Here is a 20838-nt window from a genome sequence, read left to right as displayed (position 1 = left end):
ATTCATAACAAAGTGCTTTTATTACTTCTTTTGTAAAACAATCTTAATTTGAGAGACAGTTCCTTGGCTTAATAGAAGAATGTGTATTTGTCGAATCTCTCATGCAATCTCTAAAGTCTTTAGTTTTTCCTTTTGATGGTTTTAGCCATTTATTTCAGTTGTGACTCCAACGAGTATTAAGGCATATATGAAATACTCGTAAAGTTCACTTTATCCAGATTGAAAGTATTTTAGTAATTAAGTAAATGTTTAACTTCATCAAGAATGCTAAACGATGTATTTAAATTATCTGTATTTGGTGCGAAGTTGCTTTTGGAAGTTCTGTGTTCAAGTTTAGTTAATTTTACTTTTTATATTGACGATCCTATAATAAATAAATAACATGATTACTATGTTAAATTTTAATTGCTGATTATTAAATTTATTATTTTGGTTGTTATTATGAGTTATGTTGAAATTCTGAATGCTATTCTTCATCACTTATGCCACTAAGATTTTAATTGTTTTGGCCAATCATCTAAGGCGAATTTTGATAAACTACTTCTGAAAGCCCAGTTCTTTGACGTGGTATTTCAATTTAATTATTCTCATTTAAACCAAAAAGTTATATTTATTAATCTTCTTAAAATTAATTCAAGGATTAAGTTAATTTATTCAATTATCCTAAAGTGCTGTATTTATTGTTTTTTCGTTTCTTAAAAACCCTAAAGTTATGTTTCACTGTAAAGTTCTCCTTCTTCAAGATCTATTCTAAATCTGGTTTATATTAGATAAGCGGACAATCTATTTCCAAATGAAAAGGTCGATTACAAAAATGGCATTTATGATCAAACAATACTAAATTATTGGTAAAGATAATTTTGTCTTTAATATGATTGAATATTTCGTGATCCTTTTGATTACTTCGAATAATCTCTAAAAATTTCTTCCTATTTATTTTATATATTTCTGTAGGACTATTACATATAGCTGTTTCTTTGGGGCAAAAACCTGTAAAAAATGAATAAATCCCAAGATATTAGTTTTTTTATAATGTTTTAAGTGTTGTTTTGGTTTAAAGTTCAGTTTATTTCACTTCACCTTTATGAATAAAGTATCTTAAATAATAACGATTATTACAGACTATCCTCCGAGAGATCACCTTATTTATAAACTACATCCCCAGTCAATAATGAAATTAGTTGTAGATTCTTAGCTACTTGGATTTAGGTTGATTTAGAAAAATGATTGATAATTAATTTTATTTGCTTAATTACTCTGTGCTATATATCTGCATTTAAATCTTATTGCAAATTAAAAGGGAGAGAATTCAAGATGTTGTTCACATCATCCATATTCTCCTTTTTCTCTTAATATAACTGAGAATTTAAATAGTTCCTGATTCTCCCTTGTATTTATTCATCTACATTGTTTTTCAACATAAATTGAGTAATTTAAATAAGATTTTTTCTACCGATATATAATTTGAAATAATACTTATAGTTTAATTAAGTGTCATAAATATTCTTTAGGATAATCCCTATTGAGCTCATAGTATAAGCAAAAGCACAACTTGAACAAAACATGACAATAGATGCAACAATCATTTCAATTTCATTTACTGCAACCACATCGCCATAACCAACTGTAGTCATAGTCATTGTTGCCCAATAGAACGCTGCGTTGTATTTGCTCCAAGATGATTTATTCTCTAAGTGATTATCAATTAACCATGAATTTCCTAGACTTTCTGTTTATGATCCTACATAATGCCAAATACAGGCTATAATATGAGCAAAGTAGTAAATTTAAATTATTAAAGATACTAAATCTATCGTGAAGCTTTGATTTCCTCGGCAATATATTTACTGAAAATACTCTGTGATATATCTCTAAATTTTTTTATAAATCAAAAACACTTAAAATATGATTAGACACTCTTAAAAGTAATATAATTAGTGAAATTCATATTTTAAAAATATCCAGATTGCCAAATTCGCAAAATCATAAATAGCATTAGATTTTAAATAATTTTTAATGAAATCCTTTCTTTAACATACTATAACGGCCTCTCTAATTATAGCCCTGTTAAACATTACTAAAATATCAAAAACCAAATAAAATAATATTATTGACTAAAGAGATTTAATTATACTATTATTAAATTCTTGAAAAGAGCATAAAAAAGGACTGACCCATAGCATAATAAGGTGAAATAAAAGTCCTAGAATATCCCAAATCATTATAAAATGAGTAGACGGTAGAAATATCCATTTATTATTTTTACTGTTCCTAGCTATTAAATATTGTTATTATTTCTTACAATTATCTTTAGCAAATTATTATGCTGGTTTTTCATCTAAAGTTTACATTATTTTTAATTTTTAATCCGATTTCATGAAGTAAAGATTTGTAAATAGGTTGTTGATGAATCGATGCACGAAGTATTGTTTCCTAAAATTTATTACAAACTAAGAAGGTTTTTTGTTTTCAGTCATCCTTAAAGATCTATTTGTTAAGAATATAGCATGCTTTAGATAATCCGACTTATTCAAAAACATAATTTTACTTTACGACTTTAACCAAAAACATTTTGCTTTTTATCCTTTATCATATTGTGATGCAACACTTCACTCTCTTCATCGAATAATGATTATGAAGAGGGAGACTCTGGTTTCGACGTAATTTATTGTGTTGCATTAGAAGGACCCATTCTAGTAGTAGTTGAAATATTTGCTTCCATAACTAATTTGAAATATTAATTCTTGAGATTCAAAATTATTAAATCTAATGAATATTATTCACTTTTACTAAAAGATTCGTAAATTAATATCTAGCATTTCTTCAATAGACTTAAATTTTCAAACCTTTTTAAGTTATGAAATTCTAAACCCCTACATATTTGAGATCTACAAATAACACACATAATTAAATAAAATCATTAAATTCATACTATTTAAGGTATCATGATTTAAGTTGTTTTAGAATATTATCAAAAGTTGAACTTAAATCAATACTTTTACTTTATCTCATGATTAAATTATTAATAAAATATTAAAATCATGCTAAGAAAGAATTGTTTGAATAGGAAGATTTTCATATGAAATCCATACTAATGGGATGGTAAGTCTACAATCTATAAATAATACTGAATTTAAGTTTTCCCCTAAATTTGCTCAAATTTATATCATAAAGAATTTTAATTTCCACTTTCGATTAATTTTTAGTTTAAGATTTAAGATTATTGATGTTTTAGGATGAATATATATTTAATACTTCTTAAGATACAGAGATACAAGCGTTTTAATATTTTAACTCTCAAAATTGCAATTAAATATCTCATTAATTTGTGTTTATCTTTTATTTGAGTTAAATAAAAGTATATTATTTTGAATTTCTTATTAAAATTCAGGTTTCAATTTCTAAGATCTAAATAGTAAAAATAAAACTTTATACATAATCAGATATTGATTCAAATTATAACAAGAAATCGGGGAAAGTTATAGATTAATTGGATGTTTAAAAATCTTTTTATTTAAGACAAGATTTACATTTCTTTAAATTTAATTTAGTACATCATTATAATATTATTACTTTTATGCAATACATTTTAAATATAATCATGATTCATTTTCTACCTTATCGCTTGATACAATTTAAAAGGCCTAATCAATTTATTATTCTGATGGTTCAAATTTCTTTTTTTTACATTATAATCTATTTTCTTTTTGATATTATTGTAATTTAGATAATTATTCTGTTTTTTTTGTTTTTTAGTCTTTTTCATCTTATTTTTGTTTTTTTAATTAATTAAGAACTTATTTTAATCTTTATGTCTCCTTCTTATCATGAATGACTTTTTAATTCTTTTTTTCCATTAACTTTTTTCTTTATTCTAAGAGTTTCAATTTTTGAGGATCAGGAGGAGGTACAATCTTTTTGGATTCTTGTTTTGAAGCACTTCTGTGTCTTGATAAAGATTTATTTAGAATATCTCTTTAAACCTAAACAATTTTTTCGATCCTGCTTTTTCTTTCTTTGCCTTCTTCAATCTAAAGGATTAAAATTTAAATTGATACTCTTGATATATCTGCTCTCCATGCAACTTTTGATATGCTTTACTCTCTTGGTTATGGTTACAGTTATTTAGCACTGTATAAATATTATAGTTATTTTTATTTTTCTTGGTACTCTCTCAATTTTTATCTTCTAGCAGTTTCTGGATTGACAATGGCAGCACTTGAGGGTCTTGGCTTTTTGTTTGATTAATGAGTAGTTTAATGGGATTATCTATGTTCATAATGATGATATTCGCATTTTTATTTGGTTTATTAGGAAGAATTCAAAATTTTTTATTTTCTAGACTTTTTTGATTCTGAACTAGCAATTGAAGATTGTTCTAAAGAATATAATATAAATTATACTTATAGACTTATTAGATTTGTTGGTTGATGGATTTTCTTGATAATTTCTTCTGACTTTGGGAGTGGGAGTTGGAGTCTTCTTGAGTCTTGTGGAGCTCTTTCGACTGCATCCACAACAAGAACAGGAACAACAACTCATCAACTCATATTTTTGATTGGACATTCTTGACTTTTGATCTCTATGAGTTGAATTAGATTTAATTGATCTTGAAGACTTATTTGTATGAGATCTTGGCTGAGTCGTAAGGATAGTTCTTGATGGTCTCTGCTCTTCATAATATTGGATTGGTTAGACGGATTGCATCATTTTTCTCTAATTCAAAATTTCACTAACTGATATTCATTCTGATACTACATGGTATGATGTCATCGAGCATTGGGACAAGTGCTATGTCAGGATTAATGTGTTTGGCTAGCATTTTATTTGAAAGTCGATGCATATTTTGCTACTCGAGATTAATCTTGGTTTTAGGACTCAATCTACCCACTAACTGAACTGTCTGATTGTTATACATATTAAATTTAATTAAATAAACAAGTTATTAGAATCTGTTGATATATTATAACGTTGTTTAAGTTCAAATTCTCATACATAGTGTAATAGAACAAAGAATTTTATTTATTAAATACAACAATAATTTCATTTTAGGTCTTAAAAGTCATCATCCAAAGTTGATTCCAGATCTGATTGCTATTATTATTATTAAATTTAATTGATGTCCATTGTTCTCATTTTTCTGTGAATATAACTCTTTAATTTATCATATAATGTTATAGCCAACAAGTACATTGAATGTAAAGAAGGCTCCTGTTTACTTAATTACTGATAAGGCATAGAATATAACTTATTCTAATAAAACCAATACACTAACAATATAATTATAATTTATTACATCTACTAGATTTATACTTAGCCTAACTATCAGTTTGTCCATGCTTTTTGTTAACCCAAGAGAGTTGATGTGGAATCTTGCTCAAAATTTCAGTTAATTCAACCATATCTGCATTTTAAACCTTCTCTTGCCAAATTTTCCTTTTTTCAGCAGATGTCCAACAACTCTTCCAATAAATCAATTCATATTCTGAATAATCCTTCTCCAAAGCCAAAAGAATTTGTCTTACAGTATTTATATCGCATCTCTAAAATAATTCAATGGCCATAGAGTCTTGACTTATTTATTCAATTCCGTAAGTATTATCAAGAACGATTGGATCCAACTTACATTCCTCTAAACTAAAGTAACCTTCACTCACTAAAGTCTTCATTTACGCACTTTTCTTCTATTGTTGACCAATGAGTTCTATCATTTCAGCTCCTTTGATGACTTGCCAATCTTCTTCGTTGTTTTCTTGATAGATACATCTCTTCTCCTCTTAGAATACCTATAAGTTATGAATTCAATTAAGTACATAAATATTATCAGATATCTTCTCTACAGCTGAATTATAAAATAATTAGCTATTAACAACAGTTGATGCTTTTGTATACAGATTTAATTCTTCTTCCAATCCTGCTATTATTTGAAGAGTCTTGACCTATTCTTTTTATTTCTTCTTAGCCACTTTTCCAACTGATTGTTAGAGTCTTTTTACTTCTGCTTCCTTCTTTGCGAATTCCTTCTTCCAATCATTGTTTGATAGTATTTCTTATATCTTTATTCTTTGATCAATCTCCAAAATCAGAAATTCCGATTCATAAAAGATTGTGACCATCATAAATAGGATCAGCTTCTATTTATCTATGGCCAGCCAATTTTTAAATTGCTCTTACTATAAATGCTCTTTGAACTATTAGTATTCTAATTCGATTTCATCTTTTATATAAGCTCTAATCCTATAAATGCGTGTAATTAATGTGAAAATCGTAGGCCAAATGTTCATCAAGATTGATCGACGAATAAATTAACTAAAATCGTAATTACATCATACTTTTTGATTTATCCTATTACATTCAAGAAAGCTGAATTGGTTTGTGTTGATGCCTATACCAAATACGCTAAACAAAATTTATCTATCAATCCTATCACTAGTTGATAGGCTAGCGATGAATTCTCATTAGATTCCTATAAATCTCTTTAAATAAACAATTTACAAAACTGTCGTGTAATTGTTCTACCGTATAGCGAGTCCGTAAATTCAATTGAGAAGCAAAAGTACGGCAAAATTCATAAATTTACAGAGTATTCACCAGAGACATACTTTAATTATTTATTATTATTACAATTTCGGTAATTAAATTGCGGGGAATAAAAAATGAATATTTGATACATCAACCATTATAACTTTTAAATTCTTATTAATCTGTGCACTTTCTATCCTCATATTATAGCATATTTAATATAAACATTAAAAAGATATTCTTAATAGTGTCTATACACAAACAGTCTATGAATGCATTATAGATCAGTTCTATTAAATGTCTTGGAATCCTAAAGTCCATTATGGAGTCTAAAAATTACATGAAAATATTTGAAATGCAATAATTATTTATTATATAAAATAACCCCAATATGATAGATAGCTTCAATTATTTACTTAAGGTCATTGTGATTGGCGATTCTGGAGTAGGTAAGACTAATCTATTGTTGAGGTTTGTGAATCATACCTTTTCTAATGATTTAAAATCAACAATAGGAGTGTAATTTTTCACTAAAGTGATCTCGATCAAGAATGAACACATCAAGTTGTAATTGTGGGATACAGCTGGACAAGAGAGATATCGATCTATCAGCAATTCTTATTATAAGGGTTCTCATGGGGTCATAATATGCTTTGATCTCACTCATCAGGAATCTCTCGATAATGTAGTTAAGTGGTATGAAGAAGTAAAATAATAAGCTGATTTTAATGTCAAAATAATTCTAATCGGAAATAAGTTGGATTTAAGTCAACAAAGAGTAGTGGGGAGTGACACGGCTCAACAGGTTGCAAAGTAAATAGGGGCTGGATATATTGAGACTTCAGCCTTGACTTCTTAGAATGTGGACAAAGCATTTGAACTATTAATTTAAGGTTTTTATACATTTATACTAATTTAGAGATCCATATGTAGTTGAAACAACTCAAACAAGATCAGTAGAGTCCTAAGATTATCACAGAAAATGCTATTGTTATCACTAACACTAAAGAAACAGACACTTCTCAAAAACGAAATACTTAATGTTGTTGAATTGATTATAAATCATATAAGTTTATATATATATCAGTAATAAATTTTATTATTTTTACAAATTAATGAGATAAAATAAGTTAAATAAATAATCACCTTCATTAAATACAAAATAGAAATAATATATTGAATAAATATCATACAACTGCATCTTAGAGAAAATTAAATTTATATAAATTGGAATAAATGAGGCTATAAGAAACAATAATTTAACACTTATCCAACAGCATTTGAATCAATATCAATCAGACTTGCAATCCATCCTAGACTTTTTAGTATAAAATGAATATACCAAAGTAATCAAAGACTTAGAATAAATGAAGGAATAGAAGAAATAATTAAGTGTTAAACTTGAAGCTTTAGAATTATAAAATTTACTCAGAGACAAAGATCCTGAGTACTTGGCAACTCAAGTTTAATCATTGATTGAGTAGAATAAAAAGCTCTCTGAAAAAGTTTAAAAATTTAAGTTAATTGCAGAATAGGCTTAAGAATAAGCCTTAGAATCTTTGGAAATCTCTAATCTCAATTAGGCTTTATTTCAATAGATTAAATATGACTCTGATCAGCCTAAACAATCTAATCATGCTTGCTCAAATAGCAATGGCAATTTGGAAGTTGTTCAATTGCAATTAGATGAAAAAATTTAAGAAATAGAAATGCTAAAATTATAATTGGATGAGTTGGCCTAATTATAATAAAAATAATATAATGATTACTAAGAAGAATTGGAACACTAGAAAATGTGGATCAATTAACTTTCTAACAAAGTATAACTTTATGAATCCTAAGCAGATTAATAAAGAAATAGATATGAAGAAAAAATTATGGAATTAGAAAATAAAATATAACAATATGAAAGTTTTGATGAAAATTAAACTCAAGAATTGCTATAATCTTTGGTTGATTAAAAGTGAAAATGTTTATTATATATCTATAAAAAATTACTTAATCTAATTTTTAAAGTATTATTTTATTAATTATATAAAAAAATGGGAGGAAGAAGAAAATCGAATAGAATGCCAAAAAAAGAAAAAGTTTAATCAATTAAAACCATATTTGATTGTGCTCTTTGCGGCTATAAAAACTGCGTAATTGTTAAAATGTAAAAATAAAAAAAAGAAATAGAAAAAAAATAATTAAGATTGCAGAATTAAATTGTGATAAATGTTAAGTTTCCTTTCATACTAAAATCAAAGGATTAGATGAGGCTATTGATGTATATCATAAATGGTTGGCTGAATTGAAACAAAAGAAACTTACTAAAGAATAACCAGAAAACAGATTTGATGATAACTCAAGCGGAGATGAAGGTGCCGGAAGAAATGTAGAAGGTAAAAAATAATGATATGGCCTTAATTTAGAAATTCTTAAGGACTAAGGAGATGATGATAATAAATCTTAATTTAGCGCTGATTCATTAGATGAAAAAAATCCATAATAAACCAATCATAATGAGAAAAACACAAAAGGCAAACTTAAGAAGCAACACTCAGATGATGGAAATAATGAAGAGGATGATGACGATGATGATGATGATATTTCTGATGAATCAAAATTAGACTCTGAGAGAATTTCAGATATAGATAGCCTACTAAGTGATGCTGATGATGCCGAAGAAATTATTAAGAAATTTAGAAAACGTTGATTGTATATCATAATGTTTAAAATGTCTAAAAGAGCAATTTCTATCTGATTTAATTCTTTTTCTGCTAATTTATTAGTACCATTATTTTAGAGAATTCCAAATTTTTAAATGGAGTTAATTTTGAAATTATCCAGAATAGATTCCTTTTTCATTTCATGAATGTTTTATTAATTGTAATTCGCTAGACTTATTTTGTCAAGGCTTAAAAAATAAATTCTCTAAATCTAATAATTTAGGTTTATATAAATTAATTTATTTGATATATATTATATTTATTATGTAACAAGAAGAGGGAGTAAATTGTTTTTGCTTTTCAAAAAAAAATAAAGGAGTTCTCCCGAAATCCTTTTATAAAACTAACGAAATACTTCGCAAATATAAAAATAATTTTTTAGATGTAAAATATATCAAAAAAACTAGATTTCAGATTCTGATATTTTAGAAGTTATCATTAGATTGTATGTTTCTGAAGATAAACATAAGGCCATTTCGATGTTATCTCGATGTCGTATAAATCCAAATTTTTAATCAAATTATTTGAGAGAAGATCTTGAATATTTCATCCCTTAAATGGTTAATTTTATGGTATTCCATCAATAATTATCAGATGAAAATTTAAAACAATTTGTCTTAAAAGCATCTTCATTAGATTTCTTTTTTGCACATTTAGTTTATTTTTAGATGAAAAGCTTATCTTAAATTATAACACCCCATGAAACAGTCACTATTAATGTCGTCAAGAAATTTCTTGATTATTTTGTATATCAAATGGCACAAAATTACGCAGGTAATCTACTAATTGCTACTCATATCCTATAAATGAATTTAGAACTGAGTAACTTAAAAGAGGATAATTCAGATTCTGATGAAAATTCTCCAAAAAAATCATAATTATAAGCTGTTTATTAAGGAACTACAAAATAATAATCAGTCAAAGTTAATGAAGCTATTTAAAAATATGGCACACCCGATTGGCTTAAGTACCAGAATTCTCATCCCTATGATAATAGAGTGAAAAATCCTAAAGAAATTGAACTTTAAGATTATGAGTCAATATTTAACTAAGAAAAGAAGGAAAAAACTATAGATACAGCATTTATATCAAACATTTAATTTTGGAATGATATTATGAGAATTTGTGATGAATTATCTAAAGTTCAAACTAAAAAAACAGAGGCTTTACAGGCTTGTTTGTAAAAAATGAATAAAAATTTACCAGCCTCTGTTTATGTTCCTTTTGTGAATAATTAAGTAAGGAATTATGCCATTCTAAAAATTGTCCCAAAGGAAAGTAAAGTATTCTCAACTAAAATGAGAAGTCCCTTTAGTTTAACTTTGGAATCCTATAGGCCAGAAATTGAAGGTTAAAGCAACCATAAATTTATTGAGAAGAAAATATCTCGACCAATTACTATGAGTGTAATATTGTATGTTTACGATTTTAGTCATACAAATTATTGTAAAGAACCTAGAGTTAACTATTTATTGAAGATCATTCTGACATGGAAAATAGGAGAACATTTTCATCTACAGATGCATTAAAATAAATTTAGAATGAGTTTTAATAGATCAAATTCTTTTAAATGGCTCCTTAAGTTCATCATCCGGTAACATAAGGAACATCATAATTTTATCATCAATAAACATAAGATGAAAATGATGACGAGTAAATTGATCAATAAAAATTAAAACCTGAAATATCTTCTGCTTATTCTTTAGAAGAAAATGTGTAGGCTTTTAGTATAGATGAGCAATCTAGTATCTCACAGGAAAAGACTGGAGAAGGCAATTGGTTGACAAGTAAAATTGGAAAAAATAGTTTCGTTCAACCTAATAGAGGTTTAGTCTTAACAACTCAAGAACATTTAGAAATGAAATAAGCAATCTTTGGTGAGAATTCACTAGATCAATTTGAAAGAATTAAATCTTAATCAATTTTTTCATAACTTTAAACTTGGAATATTGTTCATTTAATCATAAAAACAGGTGATAATCTAAAGCAGGAATAATTTGCATTGTAATTGATCTCTTAATTTGACTAAATATTTAAAAAGGAAGGCTTGCCTTTAAAGTTAAGATACTATGAAGTACTTTCAATGGGTCCAGATTGTGGTATTATTGAAATGATCAAAAATGCAACTACTATTGATAGTTTGTAGAAACATTTAAGAAAAGAATATACTCAATTCAAAAATTTTTCAGATTTTTTTAGAAGTTTTTTTAGACATAAAATCGATTAGGCTTTGGATAATTACGTTCAATCTTTAGCAGCCTATGGATTAGTGTGTTATTTTTTATAAGTCAAAGATAGACATAATGGAAATATATTATTGGATAGTGAAGGACACTTGATACACATAGATTTTGGTTTCTTTTTGTCAATAGCTCCAGGAAAAGGAGTAGAGTTTGAAAAAAACGTACCTTTTAAATTATTGTCTGATTATATCGAAGTTTTAGGAGGAGTGAAAGGGAATCTGTTTAGGGAAAATTTCAGAAAATTATTTTTCTAGTATTTTATAATAATAATTTTAGAGGGTTTAAGGCATGTTAAAAACATTAAAAAGAGATCTTACTTCTAGCTGAGATGATGTATACAGGACATGGAACAACGTTACCTTGTTTTTCAAAGGGAGAATAGACTTTAAAAGAATTGTAATTAAGATTCAATCCAAAAGTATAATCATCAGCTGAATTATACGTTCATGTATAAGAGCTAATTGACAAATCATTGGATAATTGGAGAGCAAGATGGTAAATTATAAAAGTATTTTTTAGGTATGACAAATTTTAATATTTTGCATAAGGAATATTTTATTGAGAATTTTTGAATTTATTTGTTTGATAAATTTCCAATTTTGACATGCTTCCTGTTCATTTGACTTTAGTTTCAAATATCTTATTATGTTATTCTTAGTAGATATTAAAAAATAATGTAATCAACTACTTAAATGCATACCGTTATTTTTACTTCAATTGATTATATATTATGCAAATGAGTAAAGAAGGGGTATTCTTCGTATATTTGATTTGTAATTCAAATTATTGTAAAATAATTGTATATAAAATTGAGTATCTTTTTGAAAAGTATAAGGAATTTGAATGTGAGATTAAAGACACATGATTATGAGTTCAAAAATAAGAAAAGGCCGAAACAAGGGGGGAATATACAGTTATAAACAACAAAAATTCGGACAGTGAATTTGCCTAATTGTATTAAATTAGATTAATACATATTAATTAATGAATAAAATATAATTCCACTCTTTACAGGTAAAGGCAAGTAAATTAGAATTCACAATTCCAAAACCACCATTGAATTATATTGTAAAATAAGTTCATCGTTTAAAATGTGTGATATAGAGTAGAAAGGATGTTGAACTCATTATGGATTAGATAAATTTTATTATCGAATTGCTAATTGCGGGATAGGTATGTGTAATATTAGTATTGTAGTTTGGGACGCCTTCATTGACTTATTTAAATGAATTGCGTAACACATTAAAATCCACAATAAATTCGTTTGACCAAGATTAATTGGGCTGTGTTTTAGCAAACATGGAGACCCTGAAAAAGTAAACAAGCTTAGATTATCTAAAAGGGTTTAAAAAGGGGAGTTCTAGAAATTTAAAAATTGCTAATTAACTTTAGAAGTATACAATATTTAATTATAAATATAGAATCTAGAAAAGAGTGCTTTCAGTAATAAGGAATGTGTGTGCTCAATTTGTGTTGTTTTGGCTAGATGAACATCAGCCAGAATAAAGCACAGCTTTGCGTAGTAAACGTGTATTTGTTGAAACTAAAACGTAAAATAAAATAATCATTAATTAATTAAAATAGACTTATACAAAGTAAATTAAAAGAATTAGATTTATAAAAGCATAGTAAAATCGTATGCCGAATCTGCGAGTAGTTGATAGAAGTAGAGATAATGGCAGCTCATTGTATAACATGTGAAAGGAAGGCCGAACAAAGCAAGAAATTATTACAATTAAATTTATAATTAGCAGATGCATCTTAATTAGCATATAAATTCAAACATGACGTTTAGATCAAATTGGGTAAATTGAGCTTATAAGAACAAAAGTAAAATAGATAGAAATTGAAAAAATAAGAGGAAGAAAAAAAACCACTAAGATCACTTAGAAGAACACATACAATCCATTTAGAAGACAATAAACTCTAACAAGAGGAAGATGAAAAGAATAAAGCCAAAAAAGAATTAGCCTTTATAAACTCTGTGATGACTACAATAGTAAACTATACTGAGAAGGTGTTAAATAGTAATGTTAATAATGAGGATAATAAATGTAATTTTTAGATATCTATAATTTAGTAAATCGAATAACATTTGATGAATTAACAGAAGCTAAATTTAATTTAGAAAATGATTAAAATAATGACTCAGTACTTGAGATTATAGATAAAGCTCGTTCTTGTATATATGATAGAATGGAATACTTTAAAATTATTTAAAATTTGGAATCATAACAAATTTAAGAAAGTTAAAAGATAAACCAAAAAATTGAAATAGATTTAAAATAAAAATATAAGAATTCTAATTCAAGTTCATTTAGAGTATCCAAATTCACTAATATTACCGCTACCATCTAATAAAAGCTTAAAAGGAATGATACGATTTACGAAGAGGATGATGATTATGTTTGTTAAACTCCAAAGAATCTAACTAACAATAATAAGAAGAAGAATGTTATGATTATGTCGTTAATTAAGTAAATAACAATAATGATTATTAGTAAAGATAAATTTAATACATCTAACGTTGGAAGTGTAAATGACATTAACAGAAGAGATAGCTTAACAACTATGTCAATGTCCAGATCCTAGGTGCTTGGAAGTAATTAAATGAAAAGGACATTTTTATCAAAAAACAATCCCGAAGAGCCACCTCAATTACAATCGAATCCAGGGTCAAAGATATTGGATAAAATTGCAAATCTATCTAATTCTTCTGATACACTAATTAGTCCAAAATCTAATAAACCCTCTATATTCAGAAGAGCTCAATCCCCTACAGCTGTTGATTCAGTAATTGAGTCTTCTAATTAATCTCCAACAGGAAGAATGGGATCATCGGACTTTTAGGATGAAACTCCTAGAAATTAGAAGATTTGCTCTTTTGCAGATTTTGCACAATGTGATTCCGATTAAGAAATTCCTATGAAAAAATAGTTAATACCATCAATAGGACTTGGTAGATAAGTAGATTCGATTGAAGATTTATAGAAAGACAAAGAAGGAAATGCAATAAATTCATTTGAAAATATTAAATAATGTGAATCTGATGAAGAACTAAATTAAGTCTAGAATTCAAATCCAAACTCCAATCAAGAATTGAAAAAATCTTAATAAAACAATATGAAGAACAGTGACAGAAATATGATGATGAAAGGCAGTAGAAAATTACCAATATCGTTTAATTAACAAGAGCCACAAAAACCCTTACACATTGAACTAGGAGCAAGAATGGAAACAGAATAAATAATTGAAGAATCACCTAACTAAATTTCACCTTAAAATCTAGAGGCACCTCAAGATGCGAGTCCAAATTATTCATCCTCCAGTGCAAAAAAAGCTAATATTAAATAGAATGAAACTAATGATGATAATGATGATAATGACTTTGATCATTCTTTGAGTAAACCAAAAAAAAGTTTATTCTATCCTTAAAATTCAATGAATAATAATATGAAATAAAGTATGGCTGTGGTTCCATAGAAATCCAAATAATCATTTGACTTCGAAGTCATCACAGTTGATAGAGGCTATAATTCAGATTCTGAACTAGTGAGTATAAATGCTGAAAAAGCAAATTAATCCTAAGAGATTGGCTTGAAAGATTTTGAATTTATAAAACCTCTTGGACAAGGAGCATTTGGATGGGTATTTTTAGTGAAGAAGAAGACTTCAGGGGATTTATATGCTATGAAAATAATTGATTGCTCTCAAAAAGTAAATTAATTAATATTATTAAAAGTAATTGGAGACTTAGTTAGACACTTTAAAAGCAGAAAGAAATATTTTTGAAATTTTATCTGGAGATTTTGTAGTTAAAGCCTATTATTCATTCAGCCATGAATAAAATTTATGCTTTGTCTAAGAATATATGGTAGGAGGAGATTTCTCACATATTCTAAAGATGTATACGGTATCAGATTCTCTTATATTAAGGCTTTAGACGAGGAATACGTCAAGCATTATGTAGCTGAAGTCGTATTGGCTTTAGAATATTTGAGATCCAAAAAGATTGTCCATAGAGATTTAAAACCAGATAATATACTATTGGATAAACAAGGCCATGCTAAATTAGCTGATTTTGGTTTATCAGAGGTTGGCTTTAATAATAGATTAAAATTAAAATTAAGATAATAGGACATTGAAGCGTAAGATTATTTGTTTATTTTAAGAAACACAATTCCTGAATTTGCTGATCATAATGATCCATAATATAATACTGTCTTTGATCTGAAATTACCCTAAGCTTAGCAAGCCGTCAGAGCAAGCATTCAAAATTATAGTAGTAAAAACAAAAGAATTGTTGGAACTCCTGATTATATTGCTCCAGAAGTCTTAAAAGGGGAATCCTTAACAAATAGCAGTTTAGATTATTGGAGTTTGGGTGTCATAATGTATGAAATGCTTTGCGGAATACCTCCCTTCAATGATGATTCTGTTGAGAAGATCTTTGATAACATTTTGAATTACAGAATTGAATGGCCAAATGTAAGTGATATTGAAGAGGAAAGCATATCTCACAATGCCTATGATCTCATGTGTCGATTAATGGAACCTGATTACAACAAAAGAATTGGACACCAAGACATTAATGAAATAAAAAAGCATCCATTTTTTGAAGGTATTAACTGGAACACAATACTTTCTATGCCTGGTTTGATTGTACCCAAAATGGTATTAAAAGAAGGTGAAGCTGATGGCAAAAATTGTGAAAAAGTCTAATAGTTCTTAAACAACTTAGAAAAGAAGGAAGTTAAAAATTAAACTTTAGCATAAAAGTTGAAGAGTTAACTATCCAACTTAGAAAGATTAGATTTATTAGTTAAATTAAGTTTAGAAGAAGCAAATGATAAGCTGTAACTATTTTGAATTGATTATAGCTCTAAAATTAGGATGGAGGAAAACAAATTAAAAAGAACCTTAAACAAAATTGATCATTATGAACAAGAACATGAAGTTTAAATGTTACTTTTGTATGAAGATGTTTTCTGAATTTAACTCCTTGTATTTTAATATTATCAATAAATATTTATTATTATTAAACAAATGGTCTTCAATATATTTAACTCTTTTTTTGAGTAAATACTTTTTATTTTATAATCTACACTAAATATAAAATAATACAGAAGAATTTAGAGGATTAAAATTATTGGGCTTAGGATTATATAGGCTTGTTGAATCTCTTGTTCTCATTTAATTTTAATTTGACTTTTAGAATTGTGACTCATTCAAATTGTATTCAACATTAGCAAGATTCCTATAACTACTTGCCCCTTTGAGTCTTTCAGTCAACTAGTAATCAGGTTTAACTGAAACTCTATTCCCTTATTCATATTCTGCCATCTAAAACATCTAGATATAATAACTGTACTTTTAATATTAATTCATTGTTTTTATTTTAATATTCTTCTTTCAAAGTTGTTTACCTCAATAATTCTTGTTTTACTATACTTAATTAATTCTACAACTCAATCAAAAATTGTTAATTGCTAAATTAATGAAATATAAATACTCATCTTATCTAGCAAATTAAATCTTAGCAAGCTCTTAATTTTAAATTTATTGCTGTTGACTTGCAATGTAAATAGACAGCTATTAGATTTCATCATCTTTTTTATGGATAATTTCTTAGACTTCCATCATCTTTTTATTGAAATGTTCATGAAGCTCTTTATTTTCAATTTTTTTTTCTTCTTCAAATTATTTTAAGGCATTTTCTAATTTAGTACAATGTTGCATTAATTAAGACATTTTTTCTTGTTATACATTATTTTCTTGTATTTATATTTAATTTTCTTTGAAATTGGTTTAGTATTAATCGATTTTGACAGAATATATTTGTATGTTTTCATTCAGTTTCCTAATTTCATCATTCTTTTGTCTTATCAAATCAGATAATCTTTTGATTTCTCTTTGCATTTCATCATTCTAGATTTAGATTTATTTACATGTATTTTTGCAAATTAAATTTTCTTATTCACTTGATTATAATTTGAATTATAATTCCTATTATAATTATTAAATCTATTGACTATATTTTGTATCTTGGCTTTTTAATTTAAATTCATAATCTTGTTTGCTTAATTCAAATTCTCCCCATTGTCTTTTTACCTGGTTTTCTGATTCATTTAATTTGCTCTTCAATTCACTAATCACTTTTTGTGAATCATTTTTCATTTTGTCTCTTTGTTCATATTAACTGATCATCTATTAATAATATTTAATTTCTTCCTAAGACTTACTATTCTCCTTAATCTTAAATTACAAATCATCAACAGTGGATTACAATTCATATAACTATGATCTCATTTTTGTATTTTCATATTTCATTTTTTCATTTGCAGATATTAATTCTTCTACATTTTTCTTTTAAAGATTTAATTACTTCTCTAGATACTACATATCATCAGTTTTTAATTATAGTTATAACTCTAACTATTATATCTTGAATAAATCTTCATCCTTACTTACTTCAACAGTTTCCTTAACTATTTTAATTTGAGATTGTAATTTCTATAACTCCAAATTACTCTATTCTAAATTCCTGATCTTCTGTTCTAATTATTAGATCTTTAGAAAATCAGAACTAGATGACTTCTTTAGAGATTCATTTTATTAATTCAATTGGAAATACAATTTTTTATTTTCTTCTCTCAATGTAGTTAATTAAAATTAAAGTTCTTAAACTTATTCAAAATCCTAATTAATAATAACAGATTTCTTAAGTTGTTCAGAATACTAAATTTGCAATTTGAAATTTTCTTCTTGTAATTGTTAAACCGTTTTCTCCAGTTATTAAATCCTATACAAATCTTATTTTGAAGAAACCTCTGTAAACTCTGTTATTGTTAATTATTTCTTTTTACAAACTTCCTCATAATCTTGCCTTAAGATAATCAATTATCGTTCTAATTCTTTAATCCTATTTTTATCAACCTCAGATTACACCTCAACATAATTGCGCTTTTGATTATTTAATATCATATATTCTGCCTATAATTATTGTAATTCCTATCTCAACTACTTAATTAACATCTAATCACTTTCTGATGGGACTTCAATAACTTCTTTAACAACTTCCTTCAACACTTATTATTTCAATGAATTTAACTCAAAGTATTGATCCTTCATTATTCTTAGTTATTCTTCCAATTACTTTATTTTAATTTTATCCTCCTCAGATCCTTTGCTTTGTTCTGATCTAATAATTAAAGTGTTACATTGATTTTGAAGACTGAGATACTATTAATTCATAATGACATATTCTTATTGAAGATTTGATAAGGATTGCTCTAATTAAATAATTCTTTCTTTTTCTTATTAATTTTCTACTTAAACATACTCTTTGATAACTTCATTCTTCTTCTGACTTAGTAAAGCATAATCTTTCTAAAGGTTTTCAACTTGCAATTCTAATTGCTGTATTCTTTTTTTATCTTATTTTTATTATTTTGAAATAAGGATTTCTCTTTCTGAAAATTTAAGTTTTTCAATTTCAATCTATGTTTCCAAATCAAAACTTTATGTCGATTTAATGTTTAATTAAGCTTCTTGTTCTTTGATCTTAATTTACAATTGATCCAATTAAAATTACAGTTATTAAATCTAATTCACTGATTCTTCATTATTTACATACTAAAATTCTTCTATTTTCTAAATGTATTTTGTGATTGTCTCTTTATAATGCTATTCTTTTTGGTATAATGTATGCATTATATTTTATTATTCTTCTACTAAGGCCTCTAAGTTATGAATGGTCTTTTAATCGTATTCATTTTAAGTTTTATAACTAAGATACTAGCTGATTTAATTTCGTAATTCTTGATGTTTGTATCTCAAATCTTCATTTTATGTCTGCTATTCATAAAACCTCTCCTACCAAAGCTTAACTTGAATATCATGCTCTTTCATTTGCTATTCCATTTAGCGAATATCTCTTTTTAATTTTTCTGTTTATGCTTCATAATTATTGACTTCTAATTAAGTTTAGAATTTAATTCTACTTTCTTCATAAGATTAAGGTTTACAATTAATTTCATTTTGTAAAACAACATATTTCTCATTGATACTTTTGATTTCAATTTAGAAATGATGTTCTTAATCTTTCAACCTCTTAGTGTGTTGCTCCTCCTAAGATATTAATTCTTCCCTTAGTCTTTTAATCTCCTCTTATTGAGAGTCGATCTACTAAAGTAGTTATTCTTCCTTTAAATTGTATATGTTAGTTTTGTAAAAGTCATTGTCTTTTTGTTCTAATTACAATTATTCTATTTCCTATTTCAATTTAGAAATTTCATTTTTATATTGTTGATTATCTATTTTTTATGAATTCAGTGTTTGGGTTTAGAATTACTCTAATTTTTATTTAATAATTTGTTATTCATAAATTAATTAAGATTCACTTTGTTATTTCTACTATAATTCTGCTTTTAAGTTGGTAATCGATTTGGTTTATTAGGTGATCTGATCTTTCAATTAGGATATGATTTCTAGATTAGCCTAGGATTCATCATATCTAGTTTTATACACTAATTATTAATTTTCTTTTTCTAGAATAATTAATTTGTTAGATAATTCATTCTTCATTATTTCTAAATTGTTATACCTTTATTGCCATCCCGAGATCTCTGCAGACATCAACTAGTTCTGACTTCTGAGTTAATCAATGTCAGATTTGAATTATTGTTTTTATTCATTCAAAGCTTTTTCTAATTTTTCTTAACTACTATTATAATCATCAATCAAAATTTAAATATCTTCCTCCATTTCTTTTATTTTTCTCTGATACACTGAAGCATTCATATCTGGTATTTCAATAGTCTAAGTTAACCGGTTTTCTTTGAATAACTTCAGTTCTGCCTCTAGATTCTGCTTTTATTTGTTTAAGTCACTAATTTACTATTACAAATTTAAATTATCTATAAAATTGCTGTCATAAAATACCTTGTTAAATTTTTTAAACTTGCCTATCAGTTGATTATTGAGATCCAAATTGGTTTCTGATTCTCGAGAGTTCCTATTGGGCAGCCGATAACTCAACATTCATGAGCAATTATTTTTATTTTAACTCATTATTTTCTATTTGGAAGGATTTAAGTAACAAATTCTCTTTATTCAATTGCTCACATAAATCTCTATAATGAGACAGCTCCTACTTCTGCTCTTCTCTTCTTCGTTATTCTGAAGGTCTTTCATCGTACTAGGAAGATTTTCTCCCACTGTTAGGTAAAATGTCATTCCCATTAATACTGATTGAGTAGTATATATAATTACTTAATCATGTATTTCTCATTGATATTTGGCAGAGGATTCAGAAGTTACTATTACATAAATAAATATTATTTATGTTATAATATCAATAT

At 26.4% G+C, this 20838-nt stretch overlaps 9 protein-coding genes across 9 annotated transcripts; 5 read left to right on the top strand and 4 right to left on the bottom strand. All coding sequences in view use genetic code 6, as the record gives it.

Moving 5' to 3' along the window:
* Positions 1-2: 2 nt before the first annotated feature.
* On the bottom strand, positions 3-2722 carry PTMB.113 (K+ channel). Its single annotated transcript, XM_001346902.1, has 7 exons — positions 3-364; positions 391-1097; positions 1120-1449; positions 1477-1871; positions 1899-2275; positions 2303-2525; positions 2549-2722. The coding sequence occupies 7 exons, from the start codon at positions 2720-2722 to the stop codon at positions 3-5; spliced, it is 2568 nt and encodes an 855-aa protein (XP_001346938.1).
* An 877-nt stretch (positions 2723-3599) lies between these two features.
* PTMB.112 (hypothetical protein) lies at positions 3600-4918 on the bottom strand. Its single annotated transcript, XM_001346901.1, is given in 4 exon segments — positions 3600-4031; positions 4059-4378; positions 4404-4714; positions 4734-4918. The coding sequence occupies 4 exon segments, from the start codon at positions 4916-4918 to the stop codon at positions 3600-3602; spliced, it is 1248 nt and encodes a 415-aa protein (XP_001346937.1).
* A 125-nt stretch (positions 4919-5043) lies between these two features.
* Positions 5044-6600, bottom strand: PTMB.111 (hypothetical protein). The annotated part of the gene is made up of 5 exons (XM_001346900.1): positions 5044-5270; positions 5297-5786; positions 5814-6309; positions 6333-6466; positions 6496-6600. 5 exons carry the CDS (start codon positions 6598-6600, stop codon positions 5044-5046), a joined length of 1452 nt encoding a protein of 483 aa, XP_001346936.1.
* Positions 6601-6913: 313 nt separating this feature from the next.
* PTMB.110c (Ras-related RAB) lies at positions 6914-7572 on the top strand. The annotated part of the gene is made up of 2 exons (XM_001346899.1): positions 6914-7415; positions 7442-7572. 2 exons carry the CDS (start codon positions 6914-6916, stop codon positions 7570-7572), a joined length of 633 nt encoding a protein of 210 aa, XP_001346935.1.
* A 65-nt stretch (positions 7573-7637) lies between these two features.
* On the top strand, positions 7638-8489 carry PTMB.109c (hypothetical protein). Its single annotated transcript, XM_001346898.1, has 1 exon — positions 7638-8489. The coding sequence occupies one exon, from the start codon at positions 7638-7640 to the stop codon at positions 8487-8489; it is 852 nt and encodes a 283-aa protein (XP_001346934.1).
* Positions 8490-8564: 75 nt separating this feature from the next.
* Positions 8565-9220, top strand: PTMB.108-bc (hypothetical protein). The annotated part of the gene is made up of 3 exons (XM_001346897.1): positions 8565-8677; positions 8701-8906; positions 8937-9220. 3 exons carry the CDS (start codon positions 8565-8567, stop codon positions 9218-9220), a joined length of 603 nt encoding a protein of 200 aa, XP_001346933.1.
* Positions 9221-9712: 492 nt separating this feature from the next.
* On the top strand, positions 9713-12038 carry PTMB.108c (Phosphatidylinositol 4-kinase). The annotated part of the gene is made up of 3 exons (XM_001346896.1): positions 9713-10639; positions 10666-11729; positions 11753-12038. The coding sequence occupies 3 exons, from the start codon at positions 9713-9715 to the stop codon at positions 12036-12038; spliced, it is 2277 nt and encodes a 758-aa protein (XP_001346932.1).
* Positions 12039-12460: 422 nt separating this feature from the next.
* Positions 12461-16468, top strand: PTMB.107c (Protein kinase). Its single annotated transcript, XM_001346895.1, has 10 exons — positions 12461-12649; positions 12674-12870; positions 12898-13026; positions 13061-13530; positions 13557-13953; positions 13978-15193; positions 15219-15389; positions 15413-15624; positions 15649-16332; positions 16357-16468. 10 exons carry the CDS (start codon positions 12461-12463, stop codon positions 16466-16468), a joined length of 3777 nt encoding a protein of 1258 aa, XP_001346931.1.
* Positions 16469-16529: 61 nt separating this feature from the next.
* PTMB.106 (hypothetical protein) lies at positions 16530-20805 on the bottom strand. The annotated part of the gene is made up of 6 exons (XM_001346894.1): positions 16530-16577; positions 16601-16819; positions 16848-16965; positions 16989-20394; positions 20420-20724; positions 20750-20805. The coding sequence occupies 6 exons, from the start codon at positions 20803-20805 to the stop codon at positions 16530-16532; spliced, it is 4152 nt and encodes a 1383-aa protein (XP_001346930.1).
* Positions 20806-20838: the final 33 nt, after the last annotated feature.

This window comes from Paramecium tetraurelia (genome assembly GCF_000141845.1).
Source record: "Paramecium tetraurelia macronuclear, complete genome".
NCBI lineage: Eukaryota > Ciliophora > Oligohymenophorea > Peniculida > Parameciidae > Paramecium > Paramecium tetraurelia.
Note: the sequence above shows the minus strand (reverse complement) of the source record. Positions and strands in the feature narration are given on the sequence as shown.